Source organism: Dendrobates tinctorius, unplaced genomic scaffold, assembly GCF_039654945.1.
Source record: "Dendrobates tinctorius isolate UK_male_01 unplaced genomic scaffold, ASM3965494v1 ptg000126l, whole genome shotgun sequence".
NCBI lineage: Eukaryota > Metazoa > Chordata > Amphibia > Anura > Dendrobatidae > Dendrobates > Dendrobates tinctorius.
The window spans coordinates 19,398,165-19,421,333 of record NW_027361794.1 but is presented as its reverse complement, the minus strand read 5'-3'; the positions used below and the strand labels follow the sequence as shown (position 1 = coordinate 19,421,333).

General features: G+C 49.8%; 2 protein-coding genes across 4 annotated transcripts in view; one reads left to right on the top strand and one right to left on the bottom strand.

The window, feature by feature from the left end:
• Window positions 1-23,169, top strand: part of LOC141047065 (uncharacterized) — a 570,550-nt gene that overhangs the window by 432,099 nt on the left and 115,282 nt on the right. The gene's annotated exons all lie outside the window — the stretch shown is intronic.
• LOC141047068 (uncharacterized) overlaps window positions 1-23,169 on the bottom strand; it is a 58,790-nt gene that overhangs the window by 10,623 nt on the left and 24,998 nt on the right. Inside the window, exons 1-2 of one of the 3 annotated variants that reach the window (XM_073542000.1) lie at window positions 9,531-9,844; window positions 9,404-9,451 (exon numbers count right to left, since the gene is read on the bottom strand). The exons of 1 other annotated variant lie outside the window; for it this stretch is intronic. In XM_073542000.1, coding sequence (XP_073398101.1) covers window positions 9,404-9,451; window positions 9,531-9,701 — 219 coding nt within the window. In that variant the 5' untranslated portion in view covers window positions 9,702-9,844. Of the gene's footprint in view, window positions 1-7,767; window positions 8,023-9,403; window positions 9,452-9,530; window positions 9,845-23,169 lie in introns of those variants that run through there. One more of the 3 variants, XM_073542002.1, reaches the window with a different exon arrangement.

Below are 23,169 nucleotides of genomic sequence, written 5' to 3'. Positions count from 1 at the left end.
TTCTGGGATGGGAATGATAACTCCCGAACTGAGAAGGAATGTGATGGAAGCAAAGAAGCCCGGAACCAGAGCAGGATCTTTTGGAGGATGGGATTCAAAGAAATGATCTTGGGGACGCGAAGCGAACTCTAGTTCATATCCTGAGGATACTATCTCCCTGACCCATGCGTCCTCTACCGAGGCGAGCCAAACATCCCTGAAAAACAGGAGACGACTGCCTAGCCTGGGAGATACGCTGGGATCTGGACACGAGTCATGCCGATGTCAGGAACACCACACTGCACCTGCTCACTGAGCCAGTGCACGTGTCCTGACTAAAACAAACTGTGCCCAAAGATACCTGTGGAGCGGAGCAGCATAGGTGAAGATGCGTGCTTCAGACAAACAGGACCTGAAACACATGACTGCTGGGGGCGTGGCCTAAGCTCCGGAGAGCTAGGAGCTGAAGGAAAACTCCATCCAGGTTAACCCTAAAACCACCTAATCCCAGAAACTCAGCAGACCATGACAGCCGAGGAAGATCTGCCAGGTCTGGGCCTATGTCATGTCGGAAGCTGTTCACACCACAGCGTCCGGCAGGCAGAGGTAGTTCCACCTCCAGCCACTATAGCCTCAGTGGCGCCGGCCTGATCTTCAGGCTCTCGGGGGTTAATCCTGCTGGAGACCAGGTTGGATGGTTAGTCACGCCCACCGTCTTTAAATAGTCATGCTGGCCTATGGGCGTCGCCGATTATAGCTTGTATTTCATACCAAGTGGTTCCGGTCTGGAGTGGAGGTGTTGCAGAGAGAGAGATTCGTATCTGGTGTCGTATGATCCATTGTTATCCTTTCTCCTTCCCATATTTGTGTTTAGTTGTGCCCTGTTCACATTACTGTATATTCCTGTGTAGGTGCGGCGCAGTGCAGTTTAAGTTCTCCCTGTCTGTCTTTATTTGTGTGGGGGCTTTGGTGGTGTGTCTCCTCACTGGGTGGAGGGTGGAGGGTTAAGTGCAGGGCTGAGCAGGAGACAAGGAAAGGTTGGAGGCTCAGGCATTTGCACCATCAGCAAAAACCCTGGGTTGAGGGTCAGACAGAGTTTCCCCTAGTTATAGGGACATCACAGGGCCCCCGGGTATTACAGCCTTAGTGGGACTAAGCCCCACGTGACATTATAATCAGCCTACATTTTTTCAGGAGTCCATGGATCCATTAGATTCCATAACCCGCCAGTTGGCGGCGCTGTCCTTACAGGTCTCCGAGTTGAAAGGGGCAGTTCAGCAGCAGGGCCTGGTAGTAGCGAAGGTGCAAACGGCATCTGCAGGTATCGGTGCAGAGCCGAAGTTTCCGCTGCCAGAACGTTTTTCAGGGGATCGCAGCAAATTTGTCGTATTTCGGGAGGCCTGCAAGTTATACTTCCGCATGCGGCCAATCTCCTCAGGTAATGAGGCCCAGCGGGTAGGGCTGGTGTTGTCATTACTGAGTGGTGACCCCCAAGCATGGGCATTTTCCTTACCAGCTGACTCTGCTACATTTCTTTCTGTTGATAATGTTTTTTCTGCCCTCGGACTCATTTATGATGATCCTGACCGACTGGCTCTAGCGGAATCTAAAATCCTCGCCCTCCGCCAGGGGGAGCGCTTGGCAGAGGACTATTGTTCGGAATTTCGCCGCTGGGCCTTAGACACACAGTGGAATGACCCAGCGCTGCGGAGCCAGTTTATGCATGGGGTGTCAGGGAGGGTTAAACAAGCCCTCCTGATGTAAGAGTCTCCGGCATCGTTGGAGTCTGCCATGAGTTTGGTGATACGTATTGATCGCCGTTTTCGTCAGGGGGCACAGGAGACGCTACCTCTGGGGGAAAGCAGAGGTGCAAGTGTGGTTGAAGTAGATGAGTCCCCTGAACTTATGCAGATTGCTGGCGTGGCACAGGTTAAGCGTCGCGCTCCGGGATTCCGGAAGCCCGGAGCATGTTTCTACTGTGGTAAAAGAGGTCATTATATTAACGTTTGCCCGGTACTACCTAAGAGGGTCACATCGGCGGAAAACTGTTAAGCTCAGAGGGTATGGAGGAGACCCAACTGAGCGTATGCATATCCTCCATGATGGTATCTCAATGTATGCTCCCTGCCAAGGTTATTATCGCGGGCAGAGAGCTACCAATATCAGTGTTTGTGGATAGCGGTTCCGCCACCAATCTCATAGATGAGGAGTTTGCACACACCGCCGGGTTTAAGATTGAAAAACTTCCTCACCCCATACAGGTGGTGACCATTAATGCTGTTCCCCTCCCTCAAGGGGAGATTACGGAGTTTGTGGCAGAGGTGAAACTCCACATTGGGATCCTACATTCTGAGTCGGTTACATGTAGGGTCCTCCGTAATCTCCCAGCACAAATGGTCCTGGGTTTTCCATGGTTGTCCAGACACAACCCGGTAATTGATTGGAAAACTCAGGACATAGTACAATGGAGTGGTTTTTGCCAAGACAATTGCTTGGCCACATGTGTGTCCGCCGTGACGCCCAGCCTGCCGGAGGCTTTGCAGGATTTCGCAGATGTTTTCTCTGAGAAGGGTTGCTCAGAACTGCCTCCACATAGAGCCTATGACTGTGCGATCAGGTTAAAACCCGGGGCCAAATTACCTAAGGCCAGGATGTTTAATATTTCTGGTCCTGAGAGACAAGCTCTGAAAGACTACATCGCGGAGAGTCTGAGCAAAGGACACATCCGGCCTTCGTCCTCGCCTGTAGCCGCGGGATTTTTCTTCATTAAGAAGAAAGATGGGGGGTTACGCCCGTGTCTGGATTTCCGAGAGTTAAACCAGATTACTATCCGTGATCCTTACCCTATGCCGTTAATCCCGGATTTGTTCAACCAGGTAGCGGGGGCGAAATGGTTTTCCAAGCTGGACCTCAGGGGGGCGGTATAACCTCATAAGGGTCCGTCAGGGGGATGAGTGGAAGACGGCGTTTAACACTCCTGAGGGTCATTTTGAGAGACTGGTTATGCCGTTTGAGTTGACCACCGCGCCTGCCGTTTTCCAACATTTTATTAATGATGTATTTGCTCATGTCCTGGGGAGATTTGTGATTGTATACCTGGATGATATCCTCATTTATTCTAGCGATCGGGACACTCATTTGGAGCATGTCAGGCAGGTGTTACAGTTGCTCCGGGAGAACCAGCTCTATGCTAAGCTGGAAAAATGTTTATTTTTTGTCCAGGAGTTGCCCTTTTTGGGATATATTGTGTCCGCAGCCGGGTTTAAAATGGACACCGCTAAGGTGCAAGCGGTGCTGCAGTGGGAGTTGTAGGCCATCAAACTGGCTTTTGAGGAATGGCGACACTTCTTGGAGGGGGCGGCTCACCAGGTCACAGTCATCACCGACCATAAGAATCTGCTCTATCTGGAGTCGGCCAAGCGTCTGTCTCTTAGGCAGGCTCGCTGGGCATTGTCTTTTACTCGTTTCAATTTTCTGGTGACTTACCGTCCCGGGGCTAAAAACACCAAGGCGGATGCTTTGTCTAGGTGTTTTCCGGGGGAGAACCTCGGGAAGAGCCCGTACCCATCCTCCAGAAAGGGGTAGTGGTCTCGGCTCTCACGACGGAGGTAGAGGCGGAGATTGCCGAGGCCCAAGAGGAGGTACCACCAGGACTTTCCGCCAACAAATCATTTGTACCCCTGCATCTTCGGCTTAAGGTGTTGAAGGAACACCACGACTCGGTACTGGCTGGTCATCCAGGGGTGAGGGGCACCTTAGAGCTGGTATCGCGTAGTTTCTGGTGGCCCAAAATCCGGCAGGACGTGGTCTCATACGTGGCAGCTTGCATCACGTGCGCTAGGGCTAAGTCACCCCGTACCCGTCCTGCTGGCACGCTACAGCCTCTGGGGGTGCCCAATAGGCCATGGACAGAAATCTCCATGGATTTCATCACTGACTTGCCAGCCTCGGCGGGGAACACGGTCATCCTGGTGGTGGTTGACCGTTTTTCAAAGATGGCGCATTTTGTGGCGTTGTCTTCTTTGCCCAATGCTAAGACGTTGGCTCAGGTATTTGTGAAGGAGGTGGTCAGACTCCACGGAGTACCATCGGACATAGTATCTGATAGGGGTACGCAATTTGTGGCGAGGTTTTGGAAAGCTTTTTGCTCACGTTTGGGGATCAAGTTATCACATTCATCGGCGTTTCATCCACAGTCTAATGGACAAACTGAGCGCATGAACCAAAATCTAGAACAATATTTACGATGCTTTGTGTCCGACAACCAGGAGGAGTGGTCTACTTTCCTTCCTCTGGCCGAATTCGCGTTAAATAATCACCGCCAAGAGTCATCGGGAGAGTCTCCATTCTTTTGTGTGTACGGTCAACATCCTCAGTTTTGTACCTTACGTCAGGGTGACTCGGGGGGTGTCCCGGAGGAGGATCAGCTAGGAGCCCAATTGTCATCAGTCTGGAGGCGGGTGAAACAGTGTTTGTTGAGCATGAGTGCCAGGTACAAACGGGTGGCTGACAGTAGACGTGTGCCAGGTCCGGACCTGTGTGTGGGTGAATGGGTGTGGTTAGCTACGAAGAACATAAGACTCAAAATTCCATCTTTAAAGCTGGGTCCAAGGTTTATTGGGCCTTTTAGGATTTCTGCCATCATTAACCCAGTGGCGTATCGGTTGCAACTTCCTGCGGTGTACAAGATACACAACGTGTTTCACAGAGCTTTATTGAAAAAGGTGGTAGGCTCTGTGGACGTGACACCGATGCCACCTCCAGTCATGGTGGATGGCGATTTAGAATTTGAGGTCGCCAAGGTAGTGGACTCTCGAGTAGTACGCCGTACTCTTCAGTATTTGGTGCACTGGCGGGGGTATGGTCCGGAGGAGAGGTCTTGGGTTCCAGCCTCAGACATACATGCGGATCGGCTGGTCAGTTCTTTTCACCGTCGTCATCCGGACAAGCCGGGTCCTATGAGTCTTAAGGGTCCGGAGGTCCCTCGTAGAAGACGGGGTAATGTCATGTCGGACGCTGTTCACACCACAGCGTCCGGCAGGCAGAGGTAGTTCCACCGCCAGCCACTATAGCCTCAGTGCCGCCGGCCTGATCTTCAGGCTCTCGGGGGTTAATCCTGCTGGAGACCAGGTTGGATGGTTAGTTACGCCCACGGTCTTTAAATAGTCATGCTGGCCTATGGGCGTCGCCGATTATAGCTTGTGTTTCATACCAAGTGGTTCCGGTCTGGAGTGGAGGTGTTGCAGAGAGAGAGATTCGTATCTGGTGTCGTATGATCCGTTGTTATCCTTTCTCCTTCCCATATTTGTGTTTAGTTGTGCCCTGTACACATTACTGTATATTCCTGTGTAGGTGCGGCGCAGTGCAGTTTAAGTTCTCCCTGTCTGTCTTTATTTGTGTGGGGGCTTTGGTGGTGTGTCTCCTCACTGGGTGGAGGGTGGAGGGTTAAGTGCAGGGCTGAGCAGGAGACAAGGAAAGGTTGGAGGCTCAGGCATTTGCACCATCAGCAAAAACCCTGGGTTGAGGGTCAGACAGGGTTTCCCCTAGTTATAGGGACATCACAGGGCTCCCGGGTATTACAGCCTTAGTGGGACTAAGCCCCACGTGACAGCCTACCATAGGAGCTTTGAGGATGCCATGAAGGAGTGGGCTTGAAGGAAGCCTTTTTCCTGACCTGGCGGGTGTGCGGCATGCGTTAACTGGAAGAATCCTCTGTCACCGTGAAGTGATGAAAGGACTGAAAGTGGCAGAATTGGTGCTTTCGGGAAGGCGGGCGAGATGTGGACTGGGGAAGAAGAGAACTTGTGCCTCATGTGACCTCCTTAATAATCTGGTCCAACATTGGGCCAAAACAGGAGATCCCCCAGGGAGGGGAGGTTGGTAAGTAACTTTTTTTATGATAAGTCCGCCTGCCATGCTTTGAGCCAAATGTTCCTCCGGATGGCCACCATGTGGCTGGACGCCTGATGAGCGCAGGACTCGGCATCTAGGGAGTCAGATACCAAATATTTCTCTGCATAAGAAATATGGTCTGCAAGATCGGCTAGCTCCCTCTGAGGAGCTCCCACAAAGATCCCCTTACTAAGATGTTTGGCACACTTGGCTATATCCTTTGAGACCCAGGTAGAGGCAAAGGCCGGGCATAACATCAAACCAGCTGCTTCAAAGCCTGACTTTGCCCGCGATTCTATAATCCTATCGTTGGAGTTCTTGAGGGATGCTACATTGGAAAGAGGGAGAACCGTGCTGGTTGACAGTCTGGAAAGGTGGGTCCACAGCTGGGGGAGACGTCCAGTTAGCGGTGAGCTCTTGGGTGAAGGGATATAGGATGCCGAGACGCTTCCCTCTTTGAAAGCATTTGGTAAGGTTCTCACGTTCCCTCTTTAGTACCTCCACAAACTCACTTGGAAGCTGGTTTTGACGGTCTAAACGAAACCGCCTCATCTGCGGGTTCCGCAGAGGTATCCTTGATGCCTAAGGTCTGGTTGATCGCGACAGTCAGGCTCTGGACCATAACTCTCATGTTAGAGGCCTGTTCTAAATCTATGTCCAAATCATCCTCTGAAAGAGCGTCCGAAGACGCCTCATCTGACTTGGAAAGGAAGATCTGGAAGAGGGATCTCACCGTGAAAGACCGTATGGTGAGATGGAGCGGGAACGGTGCTCCTGCCTGGGTCTTTTGCAGCTTGTGTCGGAGGGCCAAGCTGAGAATCTTGTGACCCACTGGAGCCAGAAGGTATAATTTGTCAAGCACGGACACCAGGGTCAGCGACACCCTGATGAGGTCCGCCACAGACTGCGACAGAGAAAAAGTCCACCCTGGGATAAAAGTCTCGGGTTCGCCTGGGGTAGAGAAGGACTTTTGGCTGTTGGGCAGAGAGAGATTGCTGCAGTTCCAACAGAGGGGAGAGGACTGACCTGAGGGGACTTTGGACTTACTCAAAGAACACGTGAAGTTTCTGACCAGAGTAGAGGAGGAAGAGGAAGCAGAGGGACAAGTAGGCTCTATTTGGGCTTAGGCATGATGAGCAGACCCACTGATGCCAGAAAGGCTAGGGGACAGAAGGATGCAGAGGAGAGTGACAATCTGCAGGGCAGAGCTACTCACAGTATCCTGTCGTCTGCTCCCAGGTTGTAATTGCAATGAGCGCATAACCAGGCAAGCCAAACGCAGATCTTCTGAGAAGAAACCGCTGTCTGGGAGTAGAAGCCGGAAGATGGTATCTTTAGGGACGCAGCAGGGGACCCAGCCGGCTAAAGCGCACGGTGCTGCAGAAGAAAACTGCTCTCATGGGCCGGAAAAGGCGGGACAAGGCGCATGTTTTGGTGGGAGCAATATGGCGGCGACTCCAGCCGACTGAGGAGGCTGGGAGTAGTGGGCGGAGCCACCCGCTTCATGCAGGAAGAAGAGATGGGCGGGAGAAAAGCCCACCCGGAAGGCTGAAAGGACAGAGGGTGGAGCCATCACTGTAACAAGGCCCGGGAGAAGCCAGCACCTAGATTACAGGCAGAGAACCACCGGGAAGGGGCAGGGGGAAGCCAGAGGCCCCCACAGCGGCACAGACAAAACGCCAGACACAGGCTGCAGAGGGGCACACCAACAAAGGAAAACTCCAGTGCCCTCAAATCCACCAACAAACTCAGCAAACAAAGGTATGCCTGGTGGCCCAGGATTTAAAGGGGACATTGAATAAAGGAAAAAGGGTTTTTTGGGGGTTTTTTTCTTCTTAAGTTTCGTTTTTTTCTTTGACGGGTCCTTCAGCACCTGGGGGAAAAAAAGGAAAGTACCTCCCCATCCACGAAGATCGGTCGTCCAAAAATCCGTGTTGTGGGACATCCACGTCTTCTCAAACCGACAGGCTCTGGGGTGTGAGTGGGTAGGGGGACAGAGACAGGACCGGGTCCGGATCACCTGAACACGCTTCTGTGTTAGGGGTTGGGGTCCTGCCAAACAGACGTATGAGGATACGGAGTGGCAGTACACGCCGTACTCAGTTTCTGTGTGGGAGTACAGTAATGACTATTCACACTGTATTCCTCCGGAAACCTGAAAAGAAACAATGCATATTAGGTAGATATGGGTCACAAGAAAGACCCATGTCCACCTCCTACTGACACTAAGCTAAAACTGATTAGCTTGGTGCCAGTTGGTGGGGTGTATACTTCAGAGGAGGAGCACACATTTTATGTACATAGTGTCAGCCTCCTAGTGGCAGCAGCATAGACCCATGGTTCCTGTGTCCCCCAATGAAGCGATAATTTCTCTATGTGATCCTAAAGTCTCCATGTACAGTGACTAATGGGGTTTATTTCTGGCCTTAGGCTTTCCTATATTACAAGAAAAACACCAGAAACAAAAAAAAGATAAAATGTTTATAAAGAAAATTGGCTCCAACAATTCTTGTAAAGAAAGAAACATGGAAAAAGCAGAAGACATTTTATTTTTTGACACAAACAATTGTTTAAAAAAATATTAACTCTTTTCGGCCCCAGAACATAGAAGTACACAGCAGGGACGGCACAGGTGCGGCTGCAACAAAACCCTGGCAGATTAACCACTTGCTGCAAACATGGCGTCTAAGAAGGTGTGCCAGAGTCAGGCTGAATGCCCTCCGCCCCAAGTACTCGATAGTATGGGGCGGCCTAGTTACTACGATTCTTACATGCCCAATAATGGAGTCTGTGATAAAGAAACTTGACGCTCAACTTTTGAAGATTTGAGGTAATTTTAATGCAGTCAAAACTGTAGTACAGTATCCAGACGTTTCGGTCAAACAGTGACCTTCATCAGTGTACTAACAATGGAAACAAAGAATGCAAATGAAATAAATAATAAAATCAAAACAGAATAAAATAAAACATACCAATAAAGAGCATAAGAAAAAATGTCTGATCTTGTAAGGCACACGGAGAGTGGTAGTCCCTCAAAACTTGTAACATCTCAATAATAGAGTGATAAACATAGAACAATACTCCATATTTATATCTGGAGAACACGTTATTCTGAAGAGGAAGTAGTATAGTAAAGAACCTACCCGACTGCTGTTTGGTACGGTGTATTAACTAAGGGGAATGAGACCCTGTGTCTCTTTGCATCCTGCTAAACAAATAAGGTGGTGTAAGTGGCAGATTGGTTTTATTAGGAGTGATTATTCTGAGACACCCACCTAGGAGGTTATTACTGGCTTCACAGAATTAGGTGACCGTTTGGGTTTTTTGTAAAAAGGATGTGGCCTACGATACAATAGAGAATTAATGATATGATCTCATTAAGTCAGAGAGGCACTGTTTGCAGTGAGGTACCCGCTGTATTTCCTATGGTAAATTGTATCTGTAATGCACAGACAGAGTGAGTGACCGATGTGGCTAAGACAGAGGTGTGAGTTGAGGTTGATTGTAAGATCTTAAAAAAGTGTGTCCGTACCTTTAAGTCAGAGAGGCACTGTGTGCCATGGAGCATCCACTGTTGTATCTGTGATATAAAGATAAGGTCAGTAACTGACGGGTCAGCATTAAAGATGTAGCGCTGGTGTCAGACTTTCAGAACATACCAGTTTTGGTAGAGTGGAGCCTGATGCATGGTCTAACGCGGTATCCACCACTTGCTGTGAACGCATGTATGTCAGGATGTGACAGTTATATCGGCGAGGGGCGGGGATAACCCCCATGAGGTACCTATCACGTATGGAGGCTAAAACGGAAGTGAGGTAATCCAGAAGCATCAGTGAGTTCCAGTGAGCGGACGTGCTCACTTAGTGAGTTGTACCGGTATGGATTCAGCCCCATATGCGATCCAGAACCCAATTTGGATGCGTGCCACTTGTCAGAAAGTGAGGCTGGAGTTGTTTTCCTTAGAGAAGGGTGAAAAAACGGGTTACAGGCATGTTCTATTCGGTGGAGGTGTGGCAGTCGAGCAGGAGAGGTAGGAAAATATGGAGATGGTGAAATCTAGAGGGAAAAGGCAATGGAACCAAATATTACAATCCAGCCATGGCCAATGCTGCAATATTATCGGCCATGGCTGGAGACTGCGTTGTGACCCCCCACGACTGACGGGGGCGATCTGCCCTCACAACCGACTGATGGTGGCGGGGGCAGCTGTGGGGGAGCTCCAATGTTTAGGCACACAGGGGCTCTCCATATGCGACATGGTGTCCGCTAACAATTGGAGCTAATTTTCCATTCAAAAAGTCAAATGGCGCTCCTTCACTGCGAGCCCTGCATCCAAACAGTGGTTTATGACTACATATGAGGTATCGGTGTACTCAGGAGAAATTGTCCAACAAATTTTAGGATCCATTTTATCCTGTTGCCCATGTGAAAATGAAAAAATTGAGGCTAAAAGAAAATTTTTGTGAAAAAAAAAGTACTTTTTCATTTTTACGGATCAATTTGTGAAGCACCTGGGGCTTCAAAGTGCTCACTATGCATCTAGATAAGTTCCTTAGGGGGTCTAGTTTCCAAAATGGGGCCATTTGCGGGGGACCTCCAAAGTTTAGGTACACAGGGACTCTCCAAACAATGCTGTGTACGCTAATGATTGGAGCCAATTTTCCATTCAAAAAGTAAAATGGCGCTCCTTCCCTTCAGAGCCCTGCCGTGCATTCAAACAGTCGCTCCCCCCCCCCACAAATGGGGTTTCAGCATACCCAGGACAAATTAGACAACAACTTTTGGTGTCCACTTTCTCCTTTTACCCTTGGGAAATTAAAAAAAAATGTTGCTAAATGATCATTTTTGTGACTAAAAAGTTAAAATGTTTATTTTTTCCTTCTGTGATGTACAATGTCTGTGAGGTATGGGGTTTTGTCTACAAAATATGATGTTTTCTGTTGTAACTTTCCAGAAAGATCCGGCACATATGACAATCCAGGCTGCTAGCTCTGCAGCTTCACCCCTCCTCCCTTCACACACACACAGAGCAGTGCCACCCCCCTCCTCTACAGCCTGTGTTCGCACTAGTAATAGGAGACCCCCTGCTGTTACAACCATTTGTTTCCTCTCCACAGCTGAGAGAAAAAAGTGCGGGATGGTTCTTTGTTTGAAACAAAGAGGTTTGAATAAAACTATAAGAGCCTGCCCTGCGAAAACCGTACCAAGCAGAGATATAAAAATCATATTTCTGCGATCCGAGCAGACCCAGCTTCGCTGTGGTGCCTGTTGCAAAACTCTCGGATGTCCAGAACCTGAGATATGATTTGCGCCCAAATGGACGGTCATATCGCATAGATGTTTGATGTTTTCTTGATGGGCTCATTACGCTGGGAAACATGATACCACTGATGAGTCCATACCAGCTTCTCCCATAAAGTTATAGCTAATCTAAGTTTTGTAGCCAAAACATAACTTGGATAAGAGAGGTGGGATCAACCCAGAATGCACCTCTCTGTGATGTCACATAGGAAAGTCTATAAGGCATTTCCTGGGCAAACCAGCTGAGAACAGCTCAAGTCGTCGTGCTGACAAGAACTCCAGATGAATGGAGACGTGTGGCTCCTCCCCCCTTAAAGCCGCATGGTCTGCCTAAGGAACAATATGGAACTGTGAGTGTAATCTCTTTGTTTTCTCCACTTTTATTTTATACCTGTACTGTACATATTTTATGTCTCAATTTTATAGCAACTTTTATCTGTAATCACTGTCCTCTTTCGGAAAATAAATGAAATTATTTAGATCTGTCTCCATGCTCTAAGAATCGAACTATACGCCTTTGATAGATAATCGCTACTAATTCAAGGGGTTTGCCACGGACCCTCTTAATTTAACACTGTGAATTAAGTAACCGTGACTGGTGGCAGCGCGTTGTGTACGGCTATTACGGCTTGCTGGCAGTCTAGAAGGGTCTTATATTGCTGAGTAAGGGGCTTCAGCCACAGCATTGATAATTCCCTTACTGCAGAAGCCTAATTGCCGGTTCACAACAGGCAGCCCGTCCGGCGACTAATTATCCTAGGTGCAGTTCCCTGACTGACCTGAGGGTAAGGGGGGCGCCGGAGAGCTGCGAGTTCCAAAGTGGAACTGAGAAAGTGGGATATACATAAATCCCCGCAGTACTTGGAAGATTGATAGCAGTGGTGGGGCATCCAAATTAAACTCCCCCTGCGGCAAATTGTAGAGCGAGATTAGCTTGCTGGATATTTTTGGTCACATGGTGCCAGTGTTGGGATAACTAAGATAAGCCCCACTGCGCCTGTGATAGCCGTGTGCCGGCATTGTGTCACGCCCCTCCGTCCGCTGATACACCGGTGTCAGTGGTGGGATCGTGACATAGTGGTGACACAGGGTCCGCTGTCCGTCGCGTTTTGGTGGCAGCGGGACCCCCGTTAGTCGTCGCCCGTAAGTGGACGAACGGCCGTGGGCTGTTCCTCACATATTGGTGGCAGAGCGGTGGGATAATCCTAGAGCATTAGTGATTTGGTTTGAGCAATCATTCCTCTCACTAAAGACCTGCACGGTTCCTGCGGGAATCCTGCATCATAGGTTTTGGAGAACAGACTCAGTGGTTACTAGTCCTGAGACATTAGTGTGTACTTGCAAGTATCCCCCTCCCGTTTCTTCGTTTTTCTTTTTCTATCTTTTATTTGGCAACCATGGCGGCGATGACAGTGGAGTGGTATCAGAAGCAGAAAAAGGACACCCTTGCTGGGTTATGCACGTACCGAGGCATAGACGCCGCAGGAGGAACCAAAGATCAAATGATCGCGGCTCTAGTGCAGCTGGACAACGGCCAGAATCCAGCGAGCGCAGAAGTTGGCCCAAGTTGCCATGGGGCTGCAGCAGAGGCTCCACTCCTGAGCGCTGGCCCCACATTCAACCAGAACGGGGTGGACCCCTATCTGCAAATGGCCTTGGACGAACTCCCCGCCGAAGACAGGGATGGGCGGGTGAGGCTGATCCAGCAATATCGGCAGGAGGCCCAAGCCGAACGTGAGCGCCAAGCTGAGGCTGAGAGGGTCGAGCGTCAAGCCCAGGCTGAGAGAGCTGAGCGCCATGCAGAAGCTCAGAGGGCCCATGAGCTGGAGATGCTCCAGCGGGGGTGGAATGCCCCCACAGCCCGAAGCCGTGAGCCCAGCAGCGTCCAGACTCCTAAACCCCGGCCAGAGCATTTTCCCGTGATGGAAAAGGATGGGGACTTGGACACGTTCCTGCGAGCCTTTGAGAAAGCCTGCAGACAGTACCAGCTGCCTAGAGACCAATGGGCAAGGTACTTGACCCCAGGGCTAAAAGGCAAAGCCCTGGAGGCATTTGCTTCTCTTCCGCCAGAAGCCGATGACGACTATGACGCCATAAAGCAGGCGCTGATCGCCAAATACCGGCTGACACCTGAGGTATACCGAAAGAAGTTCCGACACCTCCAACGTGGCCCACACGATAGCTACAGTGATGTGGTGCAAGGACTCAGGACCCACTTTGACCAGTGGATCCATGGACTGTCCGTTGAAACCTTTGAGCAGCTACGGGACCTGATGATCAAAGACCAGTTCCTGCATCTCTGCCCAGCTGAGGTCCGACAGTTCATCCTGGACCGCGAACCAACGAACGCGGACAAAGCGGCGCAGATCGCCGACAACCACGAGGCCAACCGGAAGCCCGAGACGCGGAGGCCAGTCACCACCAGCTGGAAAGGGGGTAAGCCAGCAACCAACCCCAATGCCCCAGCTGGCCGTCCCTCCGGAGGCCCTGTCCCTGTTGCCAACAACAGGCCGGCTACTGACAGTCGCCTGTGTCACCACTGCCAGCGGCCTGGTCACTTCTTTTACGCCTGTCCGAACAGGCCGAAGAACCCCCCAGCCAAGGCCCCCGGGCCCAACGCCTCTGTTCTTTTGGTGGGAGGTGTGGTTGGGAGGGCTGACGACAACGTTCAACCTGTTCAGGTGGGGGCCCGTCTTGCTACAGGCCTCAAGGACACCGGGGCTGAACGAACCCTCATCCGTCCTGGACTGGCGGCCCCTGAAGAGTTTGTTGAGGGGAAAACCCTGACTGTCACCGGGATTGGAGGCACCCGTTGTCCCTTGCCAGTGGCACGAGTTTATCTCGATTGGGGTGCTGGGAGCGGGTTGAGGGAGGTGGGAGTGTCTGAAAATTTGCCCACTGATGTTTTATTGGGGACTGACTTGGGGAGGATGGTTGCATACTATGTCCCTGACACCCTTCCCCAAACTGATAATAAGGGTAACGTTAACCCTGATGATGTTGATGATGGGAAACTGAATGTGTTACCTGCTAATGCCTTGATGAGTAATGATGCAACTAACAACCATTCTTTCCCAAGGTATGATGCTGATGTGATTGTACCAAAGCAAACTGATAACCATTCTTTTCCTAGGAATGATGATGTTGATGTATCTGTGCCGACTGAACCCGTTAACCCTTTCTTTGAAACGGTAGATGTGTCCACAGGTACCGAGGTGCTCAGCCCCGTCACTCTGCGGAGTGAGACGGCTGAGGAACCCCTGGCAGGAGCAAGCAACGGTGCTCAAGAGAATGGGGAGGTGCATGGGGACCATGAGGAAGGTAATGCCATGCAGCTGACCAGTGCCACCGAGGAAGGTAACTGGCCCATAAGTAGCACTGCTCCTAAAGTGTTGGGGGTGGATGGGGAGGGAGAGCCCAGGGCAGCACCGGCTGGTGGGTCTGCAGAAATCCCCAGGGAGACAGCATACATAGCAGCTGTCACACGCAGTCAGAGTGCCCAGATCGCAGGTAACGCACTGTCTTCTGGACCCTCTGCTGCTACAGGAGAGACTGAACCAGAGGTGAACCCAGAGCCGGTTCCAGAGGGTCCCAGTAAAGAGGGGACCCTGACGTCACTTCTGGCAGCCTCCAGCATGGAGTTCCAGGCTGCTCTGCACTCAGATGCCAGCCTGGAGAAATTGAGAGGTCTCGCCGAGACGCCCACCTCCAAGTCTGATAAGGAGAGGGTGTTCTGGGAACGAGGAAGGTTGTACCGGGAGACAGTACCCGGAGATCCTAAAAAGGAGTGGTTGAGGGAAAGACAGCTGGTCGTCCCCTATCAGTTCAGAACTGAGTTGTTGCGGATTGCCCATGAGATTCCACTCGCTGGACACTTGGGGATCAGCAAAACAAAGGCACGGCTGTCTCAACACTTCTATTGGCCCAAGATGGGGACAGATGTAACACACTACTGCCGCTCCTGTGCCACCTGTCAAAAAGTGGGTAAGGCGGGGCCTGCTCTTAAGGCTCCCCTTATTCCTTTGCCGGTGATAGAGGAGCCTTTCCAGAGAATCGCGGTGGACATTGTAGGACCGCTGTCCGTCCCCAGCAGCTCCGGAAAGCGATACATTCTCACCGTGGTAGACTACGCTACCCGGTACCCAGAGGCAGTAGCTCTGTCTTCAACCAGGGCAGATAAGGTGGCTGACGCACTGGTGACCATCTTTTCAAGGGTAGGATTTCCCAGGGAGATGCTTACCGATCAAGGGCCCCAATTCATGTCTCGCCTAATGGAGGCTCTCTGTGAGAAAATGCAGGTGACGCACCTGGTATCGAGTCCGTATCACCCACAGACTAATGGTTTGTGTGAACGCTTCAACGGTACCCTCAAACAGATGCTCCGCATACTGGTTGAGACCCAAGGGCGCGACTGGGAGCGGTACCTCCCACACCTGCTGTTCGCTTACAGAGAAGTTCCGCAGGCCTCGACCGGGTTCTCCCCCTTCGAGCTCCTGTATGGCAGGCGAGTCCGGGGACCCCTTGGGTTGATAAGAGAATCCTGGGAAGATGAGCCAAACCCCACAGAAGTGTCCATCGTGGATTATGTCATGCGCTTCCGTGACAAGATGCAGACCTTGACGCAGTTGGTGCATGACAACATGACGCAGGCTCAGGCTGACCAGAAGCACTGGTACGACCAGAACGCCCGGGAGCGGACCTACCAGGTGGGTCAAAAGGTGTGGGCGCTGGTCCCTGTACCAACGGATAAGCTTCAGGCAGCCTGGGAAGGCCCGTACGTCGTCCACCAACAGCTCAACCCGGTCACCTACGTGGTCACGCTTGACCATGCTCGGGGTAGGCGCAAGGCCTTTCACGTCAACATGCTGAAGGCGCACTACGAACGTGAAGCTTGCGTCCTACCGGTCTGCAATCTGCCAGAGGATGGGGAGGAAGATTCCCTCCTGGACATGCTGGCCCAGGCCAAGGCCAATGGGTCCATTGAGGACATGGAGATAAGTGGTTCGCTCACCGTGTCCCAGCGGTTGCAGTTGATGGCCACCCTGGAACTCTTCCGGCCCGTGTTCACCAACCGTCCTGGGAGGACGGAGTTAGCGGTTCATGAGGTGGACACCGGGAATCATGCCCCATTACGGCGAACACCTTATCGGATCTCTGAAACGGTGCAACAAGTCATGCGCCAAGAGATCGATGAGATGTTAAGGCTGGGGGTGATTCGACGGTCAAAAGGTGCGTGGGCTTCACCTGTAGTCCTCGTGCCTAAAAAGGATCGAACCACCCGGTTCTGCGTGGACTACAGGGGGCTCAACGCCATCACAACCTCTGATGCCCACCCGATGCCGCGCATCGAGGATCTGCTCGAGCGGTTGACAAACGCCAACTACATATCCATCATGGATTTGAGTCGGGGATACTGGCAGATTCCCCTGAGCCCTGAGGCGCAGGAGAAATCCGCCTTTATCACCCCCTTTGGACTGTACGAGTCCACGGTCATGCCCTTCGGCATGAAGAATGCCCCTGCCACTTTCCAGCGGATGGTCAACCACCTGCTTCGGGGACTGGAGGAGTACGCAGTGGCGTACTTAGACGATATTGCCGTCTTCAGTTCCACCTGGGAGGAACACCTTCAGCACCTCCAGGAGGTGCTCAAGCGTCTTCACCAGGCAGGCCTGACCATCAAGCCGGGGAAGTGCCAGATAGGCATGCGCGAGGTCCACTACCTGGGGCACCGGGTAGGCGGGGGTTCCATGAGTCCGGAGCCAGGAAAAGTGGACGCAATCGTGTCCTGGCCCACCCCCAGGACCAAGAAACAGGTGAAGTCCTTCTTGGGCACTGCAGGGTACTATAGGCGGTTCGTACAGGACTATAGCGCCCTTGCCAAACCCTTGACTGACCTCACCAAGCAGAGGCTACCCCAAACAGTCAACTGGACAGATGACTGTGAGGCGGCTTTCCAAGCTTTGAAAGCAGCCCTGTGCAACTCTCCAGTGTTGAGAGCAGTCGACAGCAGTCGCCCGTTTCTGGTACAGACCGACGCCAGCGAGTTTGGCCTCGGTGCTGTGCTTAGCCAGGTCGACTCGGGGGACCAAGAGCACCCCGTGTTGTACCTGAGCCGGAAACTTTTGCCGAGGGAAGTGGCATACTCGACCATCGAGAAGGAGTGTCTGGCCATGGTGTGGGCACTGCAGCGTTTGCAGCCCTACCTGTATGGGCGCGCCTTCACGGTGGTAACCGACCACAACCCACTGAGCTGGTTGCACACCGTGTCGGGAACCAATGGAAGATTGCTCCGCTGGAGCCTTGCCCTTCAACAGTACGATTTTACTGTAAAACACAGGAAGGGCAGTGAAAACGGCAATGCCGATGGGTTGTCCCGCCGGGGCGAACCCGCTGAGGTGCGCATGGCCGATTACCGAGAGGTAATGCCTCCTTAGCGCCCTCTTAAGGGGGGAGGTGTGATGTACAATGTCTGTGAGGTATGGGGTTTTGTCTACAAAATATGATGTTTTCTGTTGTAACTTTCCAGAAAGATCCGGCACATATGACAATCCAGGCTGCTAGCTCTGCAGCTTCACCCCTCCTCCCTTCACACACACACAGAGCAGTGCCACCCCCCTCCTCTACAGCCTGTGTTCGCACTAGTAATAGGAGACCCCCTGCTGTTACAACCATTTGTTTCCTCTCCACAGCTGAGAGAAAAAAGTGCGGGATGGTTCTTTGTTTGAAACAAAGAGGTTTGAATAAAACTATAAGAGCCTGCCCTGCGAAAACCGTACCAAGCAGAGATATAAAAATCATATTTCTGCGATCCGAGCAGACCCAGCTTCGCTGTGGTGCCTGTTGCAAAACTCTCGGATGTCCAGAACCTGAGATATGATTTGCGCCCAAATGGACGGTCATATCGCATAGATGTTTGATGTTTTCTTGATGGGCTCATTACGCTGGGAAACATGATACCACTGATGAGTCCATACCAGCTTCTCCCATAAAGTTATAGCTAATCTAAGTTTTGTAGCCAAAACATAACTTGGATAAGAGAGGTGGGATCAACCCAGAATGCACCTCTCTGTGATGTCACATAGGAAAGTCTATAAGGCATTTCCTGGGCAAACCAGCTGAGAACAGCTCAAGTCGTCGTGCTGACAAGAACTCCAGATGAATGGAGACGTGTGGCTCCTCCCCCCTTAAAGCCGCATGGTCTGCCTAAGGAACAATATGGAACTGTGAGTGTAATCTCTTTGTTTTCTCCACTTTTATTTTATACCTGTACTGTACATATTTTATGTCTCAATTTTATAGCAACTTTTATCTGTAATCACTGTCCTCTTTCGGAAAATAAATGAAATTATTTAGATCTGTCTCCATGCTCTAAGAATCGAACTATACGCCTTTGATAGATAATCGCTACTAATTCAAGGGGTTTGCCACGGACCCTCTTAATTTAACACTGTGAATTAAGTAACCGTGACTGGTGGCAGCGCGTTGTGTACGGCTATTACGGCTTGCTGGCAGTCTAGAAGGGTCTTATATTGCTGAGTAAGGGGCTTCAGCCACAGCATTGATAATTCCCTTACTGCAGAAGCCTAATTGCCGGTTCACAACAGGCAGCCCGTCCGGCGACTAATTATCCTAGGTGCAGTTCCCTGACTGACCTGAGGGTAAGGGGGGCGCCGGAGAGCTGCGAGTTCCAAAGTGGAACTGAGAAAGTGGGATATACATAAATCCCCGCAGTACTTGGAAGATTGATAGCAGTGGTGGGGCATCCAAATTAAACTCCCCCTGCGGCAAATTGTAGAGCGAGATTAGCTTGCTGGATATTTTTGGTCACATGGTGCCAGTGTTGGGATAACTAAGATAAGCCCCACTGCGCCTGTGATAGCCGTGTGCCGGCATTGTGTCACGCCCCTCCGTCCGCTGATACACCGGTGTCAGTGGTGGGATCGTGACATAGTGGTGACACAGGGTCCGCTGTCCGTCGCGTTTTGGTGGCAGCGGGACCCCCGTTAGTCGTCGCCCGTAAGTGGACGAACGGCCGTGGGCTGTTCGTCACACCTTCCATGTTGCTCCTGTTGCTGTGAAACACCTGAAGGGTTAATAAACTTCTTGAATGTGGTTTTGATCAGCTTGAGGGGTGCAGTTTTTAGAATGGTGTCACTTTTGGGTACTTTCAGTTATATAGACCCCTGACTTCAAATGTGAGGTGGACCCTAAAAAAATGGGTTTGTAAATTTTGTTGTAAAAATGAGAAATCGCTGGTCAACTTTTAACCCTTATAACGTCCTAACAGAAGAAAATTTGTTTCCAAAATTCTGCTGATGTAAGGTAGACATGTGGGAAATGTTATTTATTAACTATTTTGTGTTTTTTGGAAGTGCAATGAGCAGCAAGGTGGTGTGCTGGTAAAAGGGGAAAAAAAAAAAAAAAAAAAACTCTTTTAAATCTTCTGCCTGAGCGAGTGTGAACGAGCTGAGTGTGACCTGAGTGTAAGTGCGAACTTGCTTTCTACCTGTTCATTTTTTGGGGGGCTTGTTTAACCTATTTTTTCTCTCTACAGGGTTAATCTATTATTTTACTATCTGTGTTTTTAAGGGTTAACTATATTGCATTTATATCTTGAGGTGTAACTATATTCACAAGGGGTTAATTAAGGGTGGGAGATCATACAGTACTTAAGGGTTTATAAGGGGCAGCTAGTTGGGGCTTAACTCCTTTTGGAAGTGCATTGAGCAGCAAGGTGGTGTGCTGGTAAAAGGGGAAGAAAAAAAAAAAAACTCTTAAATCTTCTGCCTGAGCGAGTGTGAATGAGCTGAGTGTGACCTGAGTAAGTGCGAACTGTGGTAAGTGTGTGACTTGAGATTCAGTGACTTTGGATTCAGGGAGTTTCCAAGGAAGGTATTACTGAATAACTGATATATTTTATTAATACTTTTTATTTTATTTTTGCTTATCTTTCCCGTCTGGTGCAATCCCCATTAGGGTGTGCTCCACTAATGCCAATGCCATTCAGTGCACGTCTTGCCGCATGTATGAAATCATTGAACAGCCGGTCGAGGGTGCATACTGCTGTGCGAGATGTGAGCACGTTGTGCATTTGGAAGCCCAGATACTGGATCTAAATGTGCAGCTGGCAACACAGATCCATAGACAATATGGAAAGGAGTCTTCTGCTCACTGAGCAGACGCTCAATGGGATAGATGAGGGGGGGATGCTTGGTTGGAGCTGCAGGACAATGAAGCAGCTAGCTGGGTGACAGTTAGAAGGTGGGGTAGAGGGAAGAGCACCAGGGAGGCTAGTCCTGATCTGGCACACCCCAATAAGTTTTCTAAGTTGGCAGATGAGGGGAGTGTTAGTGCAGGAGTAGCACTGCTGCAGCAAGGCATGTCCTCTGAAAGCCGGAGGAGTGTCTGCTCCAGTAAGGAGGGAAATAGGAGAGCAGGGCAGGCCAGACAGGTTCTGGTAGTGGGAGACTCAATTATTAGGGGAACAGATAGGGCAATCTGTCACAAAGACAGGGATCGTCGAACGGTGTGCTGCCTACCTGGCGCTCGAATCCGACACATCGCTGATCGGGTTGACAGATTACTGGGAGGGGCTGGTGAGGATCCAGCGGTCATGGTGCACATTGGCACAAATGACAAAGTTAGAGGAAGGTGGAAGGTTCTTAAAGATGATTTCAGGGAATTAGGCTGTAAGCTTAAAGCAAGGACCTCCAAGGTGGTATTTTCGGAAATACTTCCTGTACCACGTGCCACACCAGAGAGGCAACTGGAGATTAGGGAGGTTAATAAGTGGCTCAGGAATTGGTGTAGGAAGGAGGGGTTTGGGTTCCTGCAGAACTGGGCCGACTTCTCAGTTGGCTACAGGTTCTACGCTAGGGACGGGCTGCACCTCAATGGGGAGGGTGCAGCTGTGCTGGGGGAGAAAATGGCTAGAAGGTTGGAGGTGTGTTTAAACTAGGGACGAGGGGGGGGGAGGGTATTCCTTTTATAGGAGGGGAAGACAGTGCAGATAGAGACCTGGGTGCAAATAATGAAATTGGGGGTGGGGGTGGCATGGGGGGTGGGGTTAGAACAGTTAATAATTTAAGAAAGAATAGAGGTACAGAGAAATACATAAAGTGCATGTATACTAATGCCAGAAGCCTCGCCAACAAGATGGAGGAATTGGAGTTAATGCTGTTGGAACATAAATATGACATGGTGGGGATATCTGAGACATGGCTGGACGAGAGCCATGACTGGGCGGTTAATGTACAGGGCTATAGTCTGTTCAGAAATGACCGTACAAATAAACGAGGGGGAGGCGTGTGTTTATATGTAAAATCATCCTTAAAACCCATCCTTCGTGATAATATATATGAATCTAATGAAAATGTAGAGTCCCTGTGGGTAGAGATAAGGGGAGGGGGGAAAAATAATAAATTACTGATAGGGGTTTGTTATAAGTCTCCAAAAATAATGGAAGCAACAGAGAATATCCTCATAAAGCAAATAGATGAAGCAGCGACTCAAGGAGAAGTCATTATTATGGGGGACTTCAACTACCCTGAAATACATTGGGGAACCGAAACCTGCAGTTCCAGCAAAGGTAATAGGTTTTTGACAACGATGAGACAATTACCTTTCACAACTGGTTCAGGACCCAACAAGAGGGGGGGCACTGCTAGACCTAATATTAACCAACAGGCCAGACCGCATATCAAATGTAAGGGTTGAGGGTCACTTGGGTAATAGTGATCACAAATTAATAAGTTTTCATGTGTCCTTTAATAAGATGTGTAGTAGAGGGGTTACAAGGACACTAAACTTCGGGAAGGCAAATTTCCAACGGATGAGAGATGATCTTGGTGCAATTAACTGGGACGATATCCTGAGACATAAAAATACACAAAGAAAATGGTAGACGTTTATTAGCATCCTGAATAGGACCTGTGCACAATATATACCGTATGGGAATAAACATGCGAGAAATAGGAAGAAACCACTATGACTAAATAGAGCTGTAAGGGGCGCAATAAGAGATAAAAATAAAGCATTTAGAGAATTAAAGCAAGTAGGTAGTGATGAGGCATTAAATAAATACAGAAAATTAAATAAATTCTGTAAAAAGCAAATCAAAACAGCAAAGATTGAGACAGAGAGACTCATTGCCAGAGAAAGTAAAAATAATCCCAAAATATTCTTTAACTACATAAATAGTAAGAAACTAAAAAAATGATAGTGTTGGCCCCCTTAAAAATAGTCTGGGTGAAATGGTGGATGAGGAAAAAGCCAATATGCTAAATGACTTTTTTTCAACAGTATTTACAAAAGAAAATCCCATGATGGATAACATGATCAGGGATAAAAATTCTCCATTAAGTGTCACCTGCTTAACTCAGCAGGAAGTACGACGGCGTCTAAAAATCACTAAAATTGACAAATCCCCGGGCCCGGATGGGATACACCCCCGAGTACTGCAGGAATTAAGCACAGTCATAGACAGACCATTATTTTTAATCTTTAAAGATTCCATAATAACAGTGTCTGTACCACAGGACTGGCGTATAGCAAATGTGGTGCCAATATTCAAAAAGGGGGCAAAAAACTGAACTTGGAAATTATAGGCCAGTAAGTTTAACCTCAACTGTGGGTAAAATCCTGGAGGATTTTCTAAGAGATACTATACTGGAGTATCTGGAGAAGAATAACCTTATGACCCAATATCAACATGGGTTTACAAGGGACCGTTCCTGTCAGACTAATCTGATAAGCTTTTATGAAGAGGTAAGTTCCAGGCTGGACCAAGGGAATGCAGTGGACGTGGTGTACATGGACTTTTCAAAAGCTTTTGAAACGGTGCCACACAAACGGTTGATACATAAAATGATAACAATGGGTATAGGGGAAAATATGTGTAGGTGGGTTAAGAGCTGGCTCAGGGATAGGAAACAAAAGGTGGTTATTAATGGAGCACACTCGGACTGGGTCACGGTTAGCAGTGGGGTACCACAGGGG